Source organism: Xenopus tropicalis, chromosome 10 (assembly GCF_000004195.4).
Source record: "Xenopus tropicalis strain Nigerian chromosome 10, UCB_Xtro_10.0, whole genome shotgun sequence".
Taxonomy (NCBI): Eukaryota; Metazoa; Chordata; class Amphibia; order Anura; family Pipidae; genus Xenopus; species Xenopus tropicalis.
Window position 1 is genome coordinate 16669230 of NC_030686.2, and position 15277 is coordinate 16684506.

Genomic DNA, 15277 nt, shown 5'->3' on the forward strand with positions numbered 1-15277 from the left:
ATAGTGGCCAGAAAAAGAACACTATGGCAGCGGCAGCTGGTCAGATTATTAAACATCACATTAAGGAAAAAGTGAAATTCTATCATCAGGTTTGCGTAGAACCTTCAACAAATAACCTCAATATTAGCAATATAAGCTCTGTTCGGCTCACCTGCTGCTGCGCTTGGCTCTGGCTCGGGCATAAAATGCCTCATAGGATTTTGGCTTCAGTTCCAAAGCTTTAGTGGCAAACTCCTCAGCCATCCCAAAGTCCTGCAACAGAATATCACAGAAAAAATAAAAGAATTAGATACAAAATGTCTGATTAGACAGTATAACGGGTACATTGGTTTTCAGTGGAAGATGCTATTCTGCTCATCTTGACTGGATTATTTTCCAGGGAAGTGGCAAAAGCCAGGAGACCCAGTAGTGGCTGTGGCCCTATTCTCTCACAGGGCCTAGTTGGGAGTCTCAAACGGCGCAAAACTGACCAACCCCAAGGATTTAGAGCAGGTCTCCAGATTTGGCTGCAGGGTCCAGTAATAGCGCTGGCTTTCTACAATGTACATCATCGCGAATAACTAAGGCAAGGCTGTTTCCGTATATAAACTTGGTTATGTAAGGAAAAGTTGACTTTATGTATTTGTATATACTTTCCAATTTTGGAATGCTCTCCAGCCTGATTAAGGAAAAAAGAAATGGACATGGAGGGTTTCTTCACTCACATTCATCTTTCGTCTGCAGCGGGACAGATTAAGCAGGAGAGACACCTTGAGTTCTCGAAATGTCTTGAGATCCTCACCAAATCCCTCACGTGGGAACTTCTTCAGAGCGTATTGGTACCTCTGAGCCGCTTCTTTTACCTTTCCCTTCTAAAGGAATAAAGGAAGCATCCTCACAATTAGATAAGATCCCATAATGTTTCCGGTTCATTGTCTAACCACTGCCAAAAATATATTTATTCCACTCTTATATAAGCAGCTATTGATCAACACTGGCTATTGTCAGCCCATCTACCCTTGATGAAAGCGGCATTTGATCATAATTATCTATCCATATCTTAGAAATCATACTAACCCCTATTCCTAGGCATCTCCTCAGTATCTGTGTCAGTACATACACACTGTGGCACTCTCCTCAGTATCAGTCACCAAGAATCTGCCCTACTTTGGTATCTGCTTATCACCAAGCTTCTATTCTTTCTTAGTATCTACTCATTACCAAGCATCTAACCTTCCTCTGTATCTACTTATTACCAAACCACTACCCTTCCTCAGCACTTATCATCAAACAACTACCTTTCCTTGGTACAGGTATGGGATCCCTTATCCCGAAACCCATTATCCAAGTCCTGAATTATGGAAAGCCCATCTCCCATAGACTCCATTATAAGCAAATAATTCTAATTTTTAAAAATGATTTCCCTTTTCTCTGTAATAATAAAACAGTACCTGTACTTGATCCCAACTAAGATATAATTACCCCTTATTGGGGGCAGAACAGCCCTATTGGGTTTATTTAATGGTTAAATGATTCCCTTTTCTCTGTAATAATAAAACAGTACCTGTACTTGATCCCAACTAAGATATAATTCCTTACTGAAGGCAGAATAATCCTTTTGGGTTTATTTCATGTTTAAATGATTTTTAGCAGACTTAAGTTATGGAGATCCAAATGACAGAAAGATCCCTTTATCTGGAAAACCCCAGGTCCCGAGCATTCTGGATAACCAGTCCCATACCGGTATCTACTTTTAACCAAACATCTAACCTTCAGTCCAAAAAGAATATGTTCTATTTTAAGCAGAATACTATGAAATAGTGATTTATTTGCCTGACTGTATCACTGTTCTTCCTCTCAGTCAGGCTTTATAACTGGTAGTCAGGGTAAGATCAATAGTCTTCTAAAATACTAAATCAAGTTGCACACTGGACCTTTCCAACACATGCTAGGAATCTTATTTAGTTTCTCAGCCTCAACATCCAAATTTCCTCCTAATAGAACATGTTTTCTCCCTCTCAACCTGGATCTTTACTTTGTGTTCTGCTTCAAAGTATAAAGTAAGTCTGTTTATATATCAACAAATTCCACCAACTCAATCTCTTGTTTGTTAGATTCCAAGTCATCAAGTCTCACCTGAAGGCCATGAAAAGACCAATGAAAGCTGCTGACTCGGCCCATCCACACCAAGTTGACAACTTACTGGCTAGAGTATGGGGCCCATTGAAGGCTGAGGACCACATCATGTGCTCCATGCGCAATGGGTTGAGGTAGGCCTGCAGTATAATCCAGTCAATTTGCCCAGCGTACGTTACATTGGCCAAACTGACTTGGTCATAAACTACTGAATTTGTTAACTATGCAGAACATGCAAGGCATTTTTATACAAAATTTTGAAGAATTTGCCTATCTTTTCTAATCTATTATATATCTTTGCCAAGCATCTTAATTCCATAATTATAAGTCCCTCCCAATTGTAGTAGAGCCCCATCACTATTTTATCTGCCCCATGCTTCTCACCTTGTAGAACATGTCTCCCTCCTCCATCAGTTTACTCAGCAGAATGACCATGATGTCTGGCTTGGAAGTTGCCATGGCCCAAGTTGCTGGACCTGCAGTGTACAGGATGCATGATGGGTAAAAAAACGGATACAATGCAAGGAGGAGAACCAAACAGGTGCGGGAAGGAAAAGGTACAAGAGTAGGGGCAAGTATAAAATAAGATGGAGAAAAGACAACAGTGAAAAGCAGACGAGGAGGCCTGGGAGAAGAAGAAAGTTGGGAAAAGTTGGAAAAAGGAGATAAAAAAAGGCATGGAGAATTAGAGAAGAAAGGTGGAGATGATGGCTACAGAAAGAAGAAAGAAAACTGGACATGGGACAGGTAAAGGGGGAAGATGGAAAACCAACAAGGGTCAACAGGGTACGTCTGGGTAAACAAATTATGAGGAGGCCAGGAAACAGAGGGAAAGTCACTAGGTCACTGACAGGGGGTAAAGGTTTGGTCAAGAAACAGAGGGAAAGGTGGGCGGGAAGGTGACAGAGGGAAAGGTGGGCGGGAAGGTGACAGAGGGAAAGGTGGGCGGGAAGGTGACAGAGGGAAAGGTGGGCGGGAAGGTGACAGAGGGAAAGGTGGGCGGGAAGGTGACAGAGGGAAAGGTGGGCGGGAAGGTGACAGAGGGAAAGGTGACAGAGGGAAAGGTGACAGAGGGAAAAGTGGGTGGAAAGGTGACAATGGAAAACAATGGGGCAGACCAAAAAGAGAAACAATAAAACGGGTGACAAAGGAAAGGGAGGGCACAAGTGGAAGAGGGAAAGGGCAGGGATTGCCCCAAGGAAAAGGAAGGGGTTGGGTAAAAAGATAAAAAAACAAAGTAGGAGTGGATAGAAGGGTGAAAGAATGGATACAGTGTTAGAAAGAAAAATAAGAATGCTCTGGAGAAGTGAGAGATAGAGCAGGGAAGAAGGCAGAGGAAAGAAGAGGTGGGTAGAGAAGCGCAATATGGCAGGTGAGAACAAAAGACAGAAACATAAAAAAAAGAGAGACAACGAGAAGAAGAGAGACAGAGAACGAGGTGAGGGTTTGAGACAGAGGGGACAGAGATAAAAAGATAAGAGAGGAGAGAGTGTGGAGCAGGGAGGAGAGAGGACCTTAGTGAGAATGATTGGGCAGTACTGGCTAACCTGTAGGAAAACAACTTTTCCAGCACCCTAGGGGCCCCCATCCTGTCTCTGTGCTGAACTGGAAGGATAGACCCTGATCTGTATCATAGTAATAGTGCCCCCACCCAATCTGCCTGTCTCTCTCACTCACACACACACACACACTGCTCTCACTCACACACATACACAATGCTCTCACTCACACACACACACACTGCTCTCACTCACACACATACACAATGCTCTCACTCACACACATACACAATGCTCTCACTCATACACACACACTGCTCTCACTCACACACTGCTCTCACTCACACACTCACACACTGCTCTCACTCACACACTCACACACTGCTCTCACTCACACACTCACACACTGCTCTCACTCACACATACACAATGCTCTCACTCATACACACACACTGCTCTCACTCACACACACACTGCTCTCACTCACACACACACTGCTCTCACTCACACACACACTGCTCTCACTCACACACACACACACTGCTCTCACTCACACACACACACTGCTCTCACTCACACACACACACACTGCTCTCACTCACACACATACACACTGCTCTCACTCATACACACTGCTCTCACTCATACACACTGCTCTCACTCACACACACACTGCTCTCACTCACACACACACTGCTCTCACTCACACACACACTGCTCTCACTCATACACACTGCTCTCACTCACACACACACTGCTCTCACTCACACACACACTGCTCTCACTCACACACACACACACTGCTCTCACTCACACACACACACTGCTCTCACTCACACACACACAGACACTGCTCTCACTCATACACATACACACTGCTCTCACTCACACACACACAGACACTGCTCTCACTCATACACATACACACTGCTCTCACTCACACACATGCAGCTCTTCCTGACATACACACTCTCACACAAACACCCTGCGTTACCTCTCACACACACAGTCTCTTTACACACCCTTATCTCCCCACCAAAACACACACACTGCTGTCCCTGACACACAGACCCCCCCCATGCCCTGCCTGACACACACACACACACACTGCTGTCCCTGACACAGACCCCCCCATGCCCTGCCTGACACACACACACACTGCTGTCCCTGACACACAGACCCCCCCCCATGCCCTGCCTGACACACACACACACACACTGCTGTCCCTGACGCACAGACCCCCCCCCATGCCCTGCCTGACACACACACACACACACACACTGCTGTCCCTGACACACAGACCCCCCCCCATGCCCTGCCTGACACACACACACTGCTGTCCCTGACACACAGACCCCCCCCCATTCCCTGCCTGACACACACACACTGCTGTCCCTGACACACAGACCCCCCCATGCCCTGCCTGACACACACACACACACACTGCTGTCCCTGACGCACAGACCCCCCCCCCATGCCCTGCCTGACACACACACACACACACACTGCTGTCCCTGACACACAGACCCCCCCCCATGCCCTGCCTGACACACACACACTGCTGTCCCTGACACACAGACCCCCCCCATTCCCTGCCTGACACACACACACTGCTGTCCCTGACGCACAGACCCCCCCCATGCCCTGCCTGACACACACACACACACTGATGTCCCTGACACACAGACCCCCCCATGCCCTGCCTGACACACATACACACACTGCTGTCCCTGACACACAGACCACCCCCCATGCCCTGCCTGACACACACACACACACACTGCTGTCCCTGACACACAGACCCCCCCCCATGCCCTGCCTGACACACACACACTGCTGTCCCTGACACACAGACCCCCCCCCATGCCCTGCCTGACACACACACACTGCTGTCCCTGACACACAGACCCCCCCCCCCCCATGCCCTGCCTGACACACACACACTGCTGTCCCTGACACACAGACCCCCCCATGCCCTGCCTGACACACACACACTGCTGTCCCTGACACACAGACCCCCCCCCCCCCATGCCCTGCCTGACACACACACACTGCTGTCCCTGACACACAGACCCCCCCCCCCATTCCCTGCCTGACACACACTGTATAATTCTCTGCAGACACCAATGCACACACAGTGCCCCTGTCACACACTAGATATACCCATCATATATTGGCACTGCTCTACATGTTGCAATCAAGTCAGTATACAATGGAATGCACTGAGCACAAAGCACACAAACTGCTCTACCCAAAGGTTTTAGCCTTTTTTAGACAAGGGCTGTGGTAAAGCCAAGGCCAGAGAGCAGATGGATCAGTACAGGAGTGATATTCCTGCGCAGCCAGCCATACTGGCCACAAGAGGGAGCTCCTGCCCTTCCCAATTAGCCACTGTTTTGTGTAAGAGCTTCAGCCTTCAGGACATCTCCCTTTGCAGTTGTGCCTTCCCGTTTATTTAGCCAAACAGCCCATCTAACAGTGAGATCAGGGGGCACGGCCATTACTGATACACACTTTCTGCTTACTTTCATCAACCCCTAGGCTGCAAGGAAGCTTAATGTCTAAAGTTTCTTTTTTTAGTAATTGAAGCATCATCCAATGTGCGTGTTTGGCAAGAATATGTGAGGCATGCGGAGCAAAGCTATGGCACGGATGTCAAGTCTAACCTTTAGGGCGGCTTGGTAAGGTCTGACAGCCTTCAAGCAGCAAACAAGGGTCAACGTTTGAAACAAAACCAGAGAGGGAGAAAAAGAGAATGGAAGATTAGGAGGGGGGGGGGGGAGACATTTAATGGGGGTGGGGGAGTAAATGTGGGGAAATCGGGAGAGGAAGGGAGAACAGAGAAGAGAGGGAGAAAGTAAAGTGAATGGGTGGTGAAAAGCCCATGGAGGCGACAGACAGGAAAGAAAAATGGGGTGGTGGGTTGAGTATCGGTGGGAGGGACAGAATAGTGGGTAAAAAAGATAAGAAAAGACAAGAAAGATTTTGAAAGGCAAAAATGTGGCAGATTGTTTTTAGGGGGAAAAGTGTGATAAAAAGAACAAAAGATGGAAGGAAGGAGGGGGAAGGAAAGAGAAATGCAGAAATAAGGCAGAGAATGTGGGAGCATCAGCAGAAACATGGAGGAGGAGGGGTTAGTAAGGGGAGGTTAGTGGGGAGGTGATGGGCCAAGGAAGGTGAGTGAGGGTGCATTGGGGGGGAACGAATGGAGTGAGAGGAGAGAAAACAAACCATGTAGCAGGTGTGAGAGAGCAGCGAGCACAGAAGCTTAATGTCTTAGCAGCAGATCTTCAACAGGCAGCAGTGTGGGGGAAGTGAGGAGCGCGCCTCACCAGTAATGGACATTAAACACGCAGGGTGAGGGTGGCATCTGGCAGCAGAAGTGGGTTATAAAAGGGGTCCTAGCTTGCAGTACCTAGACATAGCGCTCAGACAAGAGAAAAGAATGTCCATATTAGGACACACCCCACTATGGAGATCAAGGTGAACGTTGGGAACAAGCGCCTGTGTATAGAACACTGAGCACACTGGGAGGCATGACATCTAGACAACTGGAGCCGCGTTTGGGACAGGGGCATCCCATCCCTCCTCTCCACATACCTATCTTGGCTCCCTTCTTCAAAAGAGCCACCACCACGGACGTGTTTCTGCATCCCACCGCTCTGTCCAACGGGCGCATTCCACTGTAGTCTACATGTTCAATCATTGCTCCTTGATCCACCAGGAACTGAACCTGCAATAAGAACAGAGCTTTAATATGGCAACATACACAGCAGGACCAGCCTCACTAGTTGTTACGTTAAGGTCTGGACTGGGAATTAAATCGCCTTCCATAAACATTGCTTTTTGCCCAGTCTACATCCTGCAAATGCCCATTGTCGGCTGGTATATCTACAATGGTGAAGTAGCAGCAGCCATTTTATCAGTGCTCACTGTCACTTGCATCTATTGGGCCCTAAAGGGAGGAATATCAAACCAGCAAAATGACTACGTGGCCAAGATGGCCAATCAATCTTCCTGGAGTACAATGAAGTGCTCATTTACAAAGTCATTACTGAGTATGGCCATTAAAGCTTTTCACTCACCACCTCAGCATCTCCATAAAAGGCTGCAAGGTCCAGAGGAGTTCTCCCGTTCTTGTCAGCATGGTCAGTAGCAGCGCCGCTTTCCACCAGTGTCCGCACCACTGAAAGGTGCCCTTTAAGGCAAGCCCAGCTCAGAGATGTGAGCCCCTCCTTGTCCATGAGACTTATGGAAGCTCCTGCAAAGTTCAAAATAAACCTTCCATAATGTGTATTAACAAGCTACACACAGGCTAGGCTCTGATGCCTCAAACCCCAATAGTTTGGTTTAGAGCTGACACCCCATAATACAAACAGCTTTTAGTTTTCATTGCACTACATTATGTCTTTTAAATGAAGACTTTGGCACTCATTAATACACAGATTCACATTGCAACCAATTAGATACTGGCTTTCATTTTTGAATGTGTTATTTGCTGATCAAAGCTAATTGCTTATTGGGTGCCATGGGCTAACACACTGGAGCAATTTAGGATCAATATTGCTCCTGTAATTTACAGGGCATGTTTAGTCTAAAGGTAAAGAAGCTTCCCCTGCAGTAGGAGGATAAAGGTGGTGGTGGGTAGATAAGGCACTAGAGGGGAAACAATGGTGGAGTTGGGTTAATCCTCCTTCAGTAGGCTCAGAAACTAGGATTCTCCTGCCGTAGGGGGTTTAACTGTCATAAAGGGCAAAACTTTACTTTTGTGAACACTTTATAAATCTACCTACAAAGCCAGGGATCCCCAACCAGTGCTTCACAAACAGCATGTTGCTCACCGCCACCTTCAAGCTGGCAGTTCACAAGTCCCAATGGGACTACCAAATGGTCACTCCCAGCCTTAATTTAGTGTTGGGGAACATTTTGACCAAACACTATTTACCCTTGTATGTGACAGGTTATAAGGGTTTGGAGCCCCCTGTAGACAGTCGGCCTAGGAATAATGGATTCTTATGGAAGTCCGGCGCTAGCAAATGGCAGCAGTAACTATGCCTATATGTATTGTTTTTGCCTAATTACTACACCAACCTTGTGCCAGCAAAAACTCCACTGTGGCCACGTGCCCCTCGGATGCTGCTGTCATTAATGGGGTGCGGCCCTGCTTGTCAGCCATGTTTACATCTGCCCCGTGGGTGAGTAGAAGGTCCACAATCTGTGAGGGAAAAAGAGAATGGAGTAAGTGTAAAGCGCTGGGAAGCAGCCATCCACCCAGGACCCATTACAAGGTTCAACAACAGTCTGCAATTCCTACCTGCCAGTGTCCCTGGCGTACAGCACTGAATATTGGCACCACACCTCGTCTGTTGGGCTGGGAAACAGCTGCCCCTTGTTCTAGTAGGAGTCGACACACATCTAGCTTCCCACGGCCTGCCGCAGCAGTTAGAGCTGGAAGGGTGAAAGTGAGGCTCAAGTTAGTTAGGAGTTATGTGGGCTTGTCCCAAACTCCCCCCGAGCAAAAGGTTCTAAATATAGTGATAAACCCACTTTATTAGACCAGATCACCATCAACATCTTGGCCCCATATGGTTCTAGTGCAAGTAAGACACTTGGGTTTGTGCCTGCTGAAGCAATGTACTAAGAGGTGCAGTGCTTGTCCCAGGTCTAGTAACCTGTAGCAACCAATCAGCATTTGCGGATTTGTGACCTAGAGGAGACTTTACTTTAACCTCATATTTTACTGTCACTTTATGTGCATGTACTGAATATGGAGGTCACAATCACAAAGAGTCAAAAAGAATTTCCCGAGAGCACCATGATAAGCTGTGGCCACACCAAGTTACATCTAGACACACTCCACCTGGAACCCCTGCCAAATATAGGGTAGCCCCCATCAATTTGGACTCCCCAAATCAAAACTGTCCTTCCCAAATAGGCCAGATTGGTATGCATGCCTCCCCACAGTGGCAGGTCCCAAATTGGAAAAGACCCAAGTCTATAGAGCAGTCACTTACCAGTCTCTCCCCATAAACTGTCAAAGCTGTTAATCTGAGCTCTCTCCTCTTCCTCCTCATCCTTCTCAGGGAGATCCAGCAGGTAAGAGACAATCTGAAACAGAACATTCCCTGACCAGTCAGTCACTTTATAGAACTGACTATACAGTGCCAAGCAGTCAGCCTTAAACTTTATCTACAGCCCCTATATATCAATAATGAGGCCCAGCTAAGATGCCCATATTTAGGGGGCAGAGAGGCACATCAGAAGTAAAACAGGCATTTATATTCAAGATAAAGACAAGGTCCAAATTGTCTCTGTTCAGAGGAAAAATGCTTGAGAAATTACCAATGGCATCAAAAATAAAATAAGCTTTTTGCCCCCAGGAGGATACCTAGTGTACTTGGCAGTCTCGGCACATTTTGAACCCCACAGGTCCCTGATATTAGACATCAAGAGACTTAGCCTCTTCTCTCCTGAGAAAATGAAGTGCATGCTCACATCCTAAGTGAGGGACACATCTTCTTCTTACTCATAGGCAGAGGGGTCTACTTACTACTCAATGCAGTGCAAATCATTACAAATATTTCCCGTGGTTCCTAGCTCTAACTACAAGAAAAAAATCATTAGGTTTTTACAGAAGAGGCCGATGACTTGTCTAAAAGTTCTAACATCAGAATCATGAGTAACTCAGGGTATTGTTCTGCTACCTACTCCAGCAGGACTAGTCCTGTTATGACTTGATTATTAGTTTAGAGCAGATTATTAAGCAGACTCGAGGAGACCAATAGATCCCAGACAGGACACCCGTGAATCTGTGGGAACCCCCTAAACACAAGCTGGTCTCACCTCTGAATATCCCATGCTAGCAGCTGCAATCAGGGCTTGCTGGATGGCTTGGCTCTTCTTTAGGATTCCTGGCTGCTGTCCGGCCATAGTCCAATCACACTGAATTAGGTACTTGACTACCTCCAGGTGACCTCGCAGAGCAGCATGGACCAGGGCACACTGCCCGTTTTTATCCAGCAGATCCACCTGTGGGCAGAAGAAGGAGAATAGAATAAGGCACGGGGACCAAGAAAACCAAAGGGTGGAGAAGGTGAGGCGGCAACAGGGAAAGGGTGGAGAGGGCATCAGAGTAGGAGAATGAAAACAGAGAGAAGAAAATGAACAAGTGAGAGCAGACAGACAGAAAATAAGCAAAGGGGAAGCAGAACTGCCGAACAATAACAGCTTTTATAATGTGCTTGTATGACTGGAGGTGTGATCCAGCCCCAGCAAGCTTTTTTTTCCATTCCAATAGCTTGAGACCAGCTTCTGTGGCACAACAGCAGTTAACTGTCAATCTGCAGGTTTGGGCAGGTTCCCAGACTGTGTGACATGCGGGGGAGATAATAAAATGTGTGCAGCTGCACCACACCCCCCACCAAACACCCCTCTGAGCCAGGCTACAGCTGAAGGAAAGAGCTTGGTAGGACACTGAACACATTAAATAATAAGGTAATTAATGAAGTTCATCATGTAACGGGGTCCCAATTAACAGTGAAAGAAATACTAGTCTGGAACATTCTTATGTCACAGGACATACTGTATATACTCGAATATAAGCCTAGTTTTTCAGCACCCAAAATGTGCTGAAAAAGTGACCCTCGGCTTATACTCAAGTCGGGTGCCATGGGTCCCTCCAGACTAGCACTCTCTGTCCTTTGTGTGCAAATTAGGCCACCTGCAACCAGACCCTCCAGTGCCCTGGCCTAGGCTCCCACTAGCAATACTTATTTCCCCTTACGTGTCTTCCGGGACCAGGTCAGCTGCCAGTTTGCCAATGCGCAATGAGTGTGGGGTAGTACTCATTGTTTTTGTTGACCAAATAAATATTTAAAAACATATACCCCACTGATGCCTCAATTAATGTAATTTTATTGGTATTTATTTTGATTATTGAAACTTAGCACTAGGTGCTGCATTTCCCACCCTTGGCTTATACTCGAATCAATACATTTTTCCAGTTTTCTTAGGTAAAATTAGGTACCTCGGCTTATATTCGGATCGGCTTATACTCGAGTATATACGGTATCTTTTCTTTAGGCTCATGTCCAGAGTCGGACTGGGCGTCCTAAATCCACCAGAGAGAGCCTGACACACTGGGCCTACTCTCACAGCAACTAGATATATAGGCATATAGACCTATGGTGGGAATAAGGAGGGGCTGATAAGAATTGTCCATTAGGACCCTGGGCCCACTGGGAGATCTTCTGGTAGGCAATTCTAACCCTGCTAATGGCACACAGGAAGGATTCTCCAACAGTGACTTTAGCCGGCCAAGACAGTGACTTCAGCCGGCCGAGAAGCCACTAAACTCCAACTGCCTTCCACTGAGGAGTAGTTATCTGAAAAAATCTGAAACCACCTCAGCACATCTACAGTTTCATGCAAAACTGCAGTGTTGTGTTTCTGCATCTGCCGAGGTTTCCCAGCAGATGATTTGTGCACATTGAGGCCTGCCTGCTATTCCACACATATAGATCTTCTTTGAACAAATAGCCTGGACGTACTCTACCCCACACAACCCCTAGTTGGGGCTCTTCCTAGACTTTAGGTTGCTACAGTGTTGCAAACACTATATGTCAAATAATACTATGAATACTATGAAAATGAGTGATGCCTGGTGGGCCTTTGACATTAGGAAAGTCAAAAGAATGTTACATCTAGCAGTATAACGGCAAAATAAGACCAAATAATAAAGTTTGATCTATGTTCATTAGGTAAATCCTGAAAAGACAGCTACAGCTTACTAAAGAATCTAAAATAGAATACAGAAGGGAGCACACACACAGTAATTAATTGAAGATTATTAGGAAATCACAAAGAGCCACAACGTATTCAAAAATGTCCCTGGAGAAGTCTGTTGCAAAAGATCCACTACTGGGACACTTTTCAGGATCCCCCCTTTGGGGTATATATTCACAGGATTTGGGCAATTTTCACTAACTATAAGGAGAAGGATTGACCCTATTATATGCATCAAGAGAAATCCTGTGAATATTTACCCCAAAGGGGGGATCCTGAAAAGTGTCACAGTGGTGGATATTTTGCAACAGACTTCTCCAGGCACCTCTATAAGTCCATTGTGGCTCTTTGGGCTTTACTACTAATCTTTAATTAAAGGAACAGTAACTCCAAAAAAGAGCTTTAAAGTAATAAAAATATAATGCACTGTTGCCCTGCACTGGTAAAACTGGTGTGTTTGCTACAGTAACACTACTATAATTTATATAATAAGCTGCTGTGTAGCCACGGGGGCAGCCATTCAAGCTGGAAAAAAGGAGAAAAGGCACAGGTTACATAGCAGATAACCGATAAGTTCTGTAGAATACAATAGTGTTTTATCTGTTATCTGCTATGTGCCTGTGCCTTTTCTCCTTTGAATGGCTGCCCCCATGGCTACACAGCAGCTTATTTATATAAATTATAGTAGACTTTCTGAAGTAAACACACAACTTTTACCAGTGCAGGGCAGCAGCACATTATATTTTAGTTAGTTTTATACACTTTCATTTTTTGGTGTTACTGTTCCTTTAATTAAGACAATACTGTTCTGTGAGCGCTTTCTTCTGTATTCTATTTTAGATTCTATTTTAGATTCCCTGTTTTGCATTAGCCCAGTGTGAGCGGTGATATTCAAGTAAGCAGCACCTCCCCTTCTTTCCAAGAGTGGAATGGCGCAGTATTGGTATGAGAATTATAGAGCCATATCAATAGGACTAGGCTGGCTAGACTCTGGGTAAAGAGATCCAGAAAAAATATGAGTCTTACATACCCAAAAACAGAAGAAACTTCTCAACAAGCAAAATAAACAAATAAAAATAAAGGGGATCTCATCTAGGGAAGGCCTGAATGGCAGGATGCCATCTGTGTATATAGATATTTTCTATCATGGGATCCTCCACCTTAGATCAATTACAACAGCAGAAGATCTGGAACTGCCAGGGGTTCTATGGATAGTAGAAGAAAAGGTACCAGAAAAAGGACAACCTTGGCATCTTCCCATTGCAAAACATCATATTTAGAAGAGAGGAAAAAACTGTTCAGTTTAGGATGTGACCTACCTGTATGGAGGTAAAGGGAAGGTACCCAGAGCTGATATTATAAACACACCCCTACCAAACTTTCCTGTAGGAGTTAATATTAACAGCAGAAAGAGGTGCATTACAATATACCCCACTTTGTAACTGCTTAAGGTGCAATAGGCAGGTGACTTTCAACCATAACCAGCAATAATTTCCTGAAGTTTATCATAAAGGTATCAGCACTCACCTTGGCACGCCTCTTGCACAGCAACATGACAATAGTTAGGTGGCCTGAGGCGGCTGCGTAGCTCAATGGAGTGAGACCGCTCTCTGAACTGGCGTCCACATTCACATAGAACTCCAGTAGCAGTGCCACCATCTCTGTGTATCCCAGGTGTGCTTGAACACACAGGATAGGGGCGTTGTTCAGCACCTCAGTGCGATAATTCACATTGGCTCCCGCCGTGATCAGCAGACGGCTCACCTGAGGGCACACAAAACCAAAATTCAAAAATCAAGATAAAAAGTACACACAGAAATTGTCTGGGGCCCTACGGATACTAGAGATTTGCCCCGCACTGTACACTACACATATTAGTGCCCCACAGAGCAGCAGTTATAGGTTGGATGATATGGTGGGGGTAGCAGCTACAATAAAGTGGCAATAGTGGTAATGTTGCTTGACCTAAGGTTCTGGTATGGTTCAGTTGTCACAAAACCATAGTCCAATGCAGGTCCTTGGCAAAAGGGATTTTCAAACCTACCCATTATATATCTGGCTAATGCCTGACAAGATATTAATTTGCCCATACACAGGCCATAAAAAAAGCTGCTGATTTGGTCTGGAGCAGCCATTGTTGGCTAAAAAAAGACTGTGCAAAGTATGGTTGTTAATAGTCACCTTGCTATAGCCAAATCACTATATTGACCTCCAAAAATAATTCTAACTTGCTCTCAGGCTAGGCCCCCAAGGAGTCCCACAGCTTGAGAAAATACCGTAGACTTTTAAAATAGATAGATTTGGTGGGATACTAGGCTGATTAGGAAGAAACATTGGTATTCTTCTTTCCTGCCCAGCTAAAAAGCTCTTAACGTTACATAGAAAATGAAGACTTGAAAAGAAAGACTACTGTTCAGTAATTCACAGACATACCTTAATATTGGGAGTGTATAGGTTTCTCAGAGATGCCAGCGCCATTGACAGGCCATCTGTGCTGTAAGAAATCCATAGGGCTTGAAGAATAGATGATGCAACTCCAACCTTCTTACTGAGACCCTGCAGGATACAGGGGCAAATCGAGTAAGAATAAGGGGTAAATGAAAGGAAAAATAGGGTGTAGGGTTACACATAGAGAATAAACAAGATAAAGACAAAAAAGAACCATGAAAGCAAATAAGCAGAAAGTTTGGCAGAAAGAATTATGGGAAATAGTGGAGGCAGGCAATGAGCAAGAATATGAAAAACAGAAGAAGAAATGAGAAGACTAAGAACAAGTAGGAGTAGTACTGGAGCAGAAAGATAGAGATAAATTAAGAGTAGGCAGAACAGTGGAGGAGAGTAACAGTGACTCAGTTATAAAGAGGACAGAGCCAGTGCCC

The 15277-nt window shown here is 45.6% G+C and overlaps 1 protein-coding gene across 11 annotated transcripts in view; it reads right to left on the minus strand.

Moving 5' to 3' along the window:
- Positions 1 to 15277, minus strand: part of tanc2 (tetratricopeptide repeat, ankyrin repeat and coiled-coil containing 2) — a 234334-nt gene that overhangs the window by 6378 nt on the left and 212679 nt on the right. For 10 of the 11 annotated variants that reach the window (XM_031894275.1, XM_031894272.1, XM_031894277.1 and 7 more), the window contains 12 exons: positions 14832 to 14954; positions 13926 to 14162; positions 10458 to 10643; positions 9629 to 9722; positions 8929 to 9062; positions 8706 to 8829; positions 7700 to 7875; positions 7215 to 7347; positions 6281 to 6310; positions 2500 to 2591; positions 705 to 851; positions 152 to 252 (listed from right to left, as the gene is read on the minus strand). In XM_031894275.1, coding sequence (XP_031750135.1) covers positions 152 to 252; positions 705 to 851; positions 2500 to 2591; positions 6281 to 6310; positions 7215 to 7347; positions 7700 to 7875; positions 8706 to 8829; positions 8929 to 9062; positions 9629 to 9722; positions 10458 to 10643; positions 13926 to 14162; positions 14832 to 14954 — 1577 coding nt within the window. The remainder of the gene's footprint in view (positions 1 to 151; positions 253 to 704; positions 852 to 2499; positions 2592 to 6280; positions 6311 to 7214; positions 7348 to 7699; positions 7876 to 8705; positions 8830 to 8928; positions 9063 to 9628; positions 9723 to 10457; positions 10644 to 13925; positions 14163 to 14831; positions 14955 to 15277) is intronic. The other variant, XM_012952715.3, reaches the window with a different exon arrangement.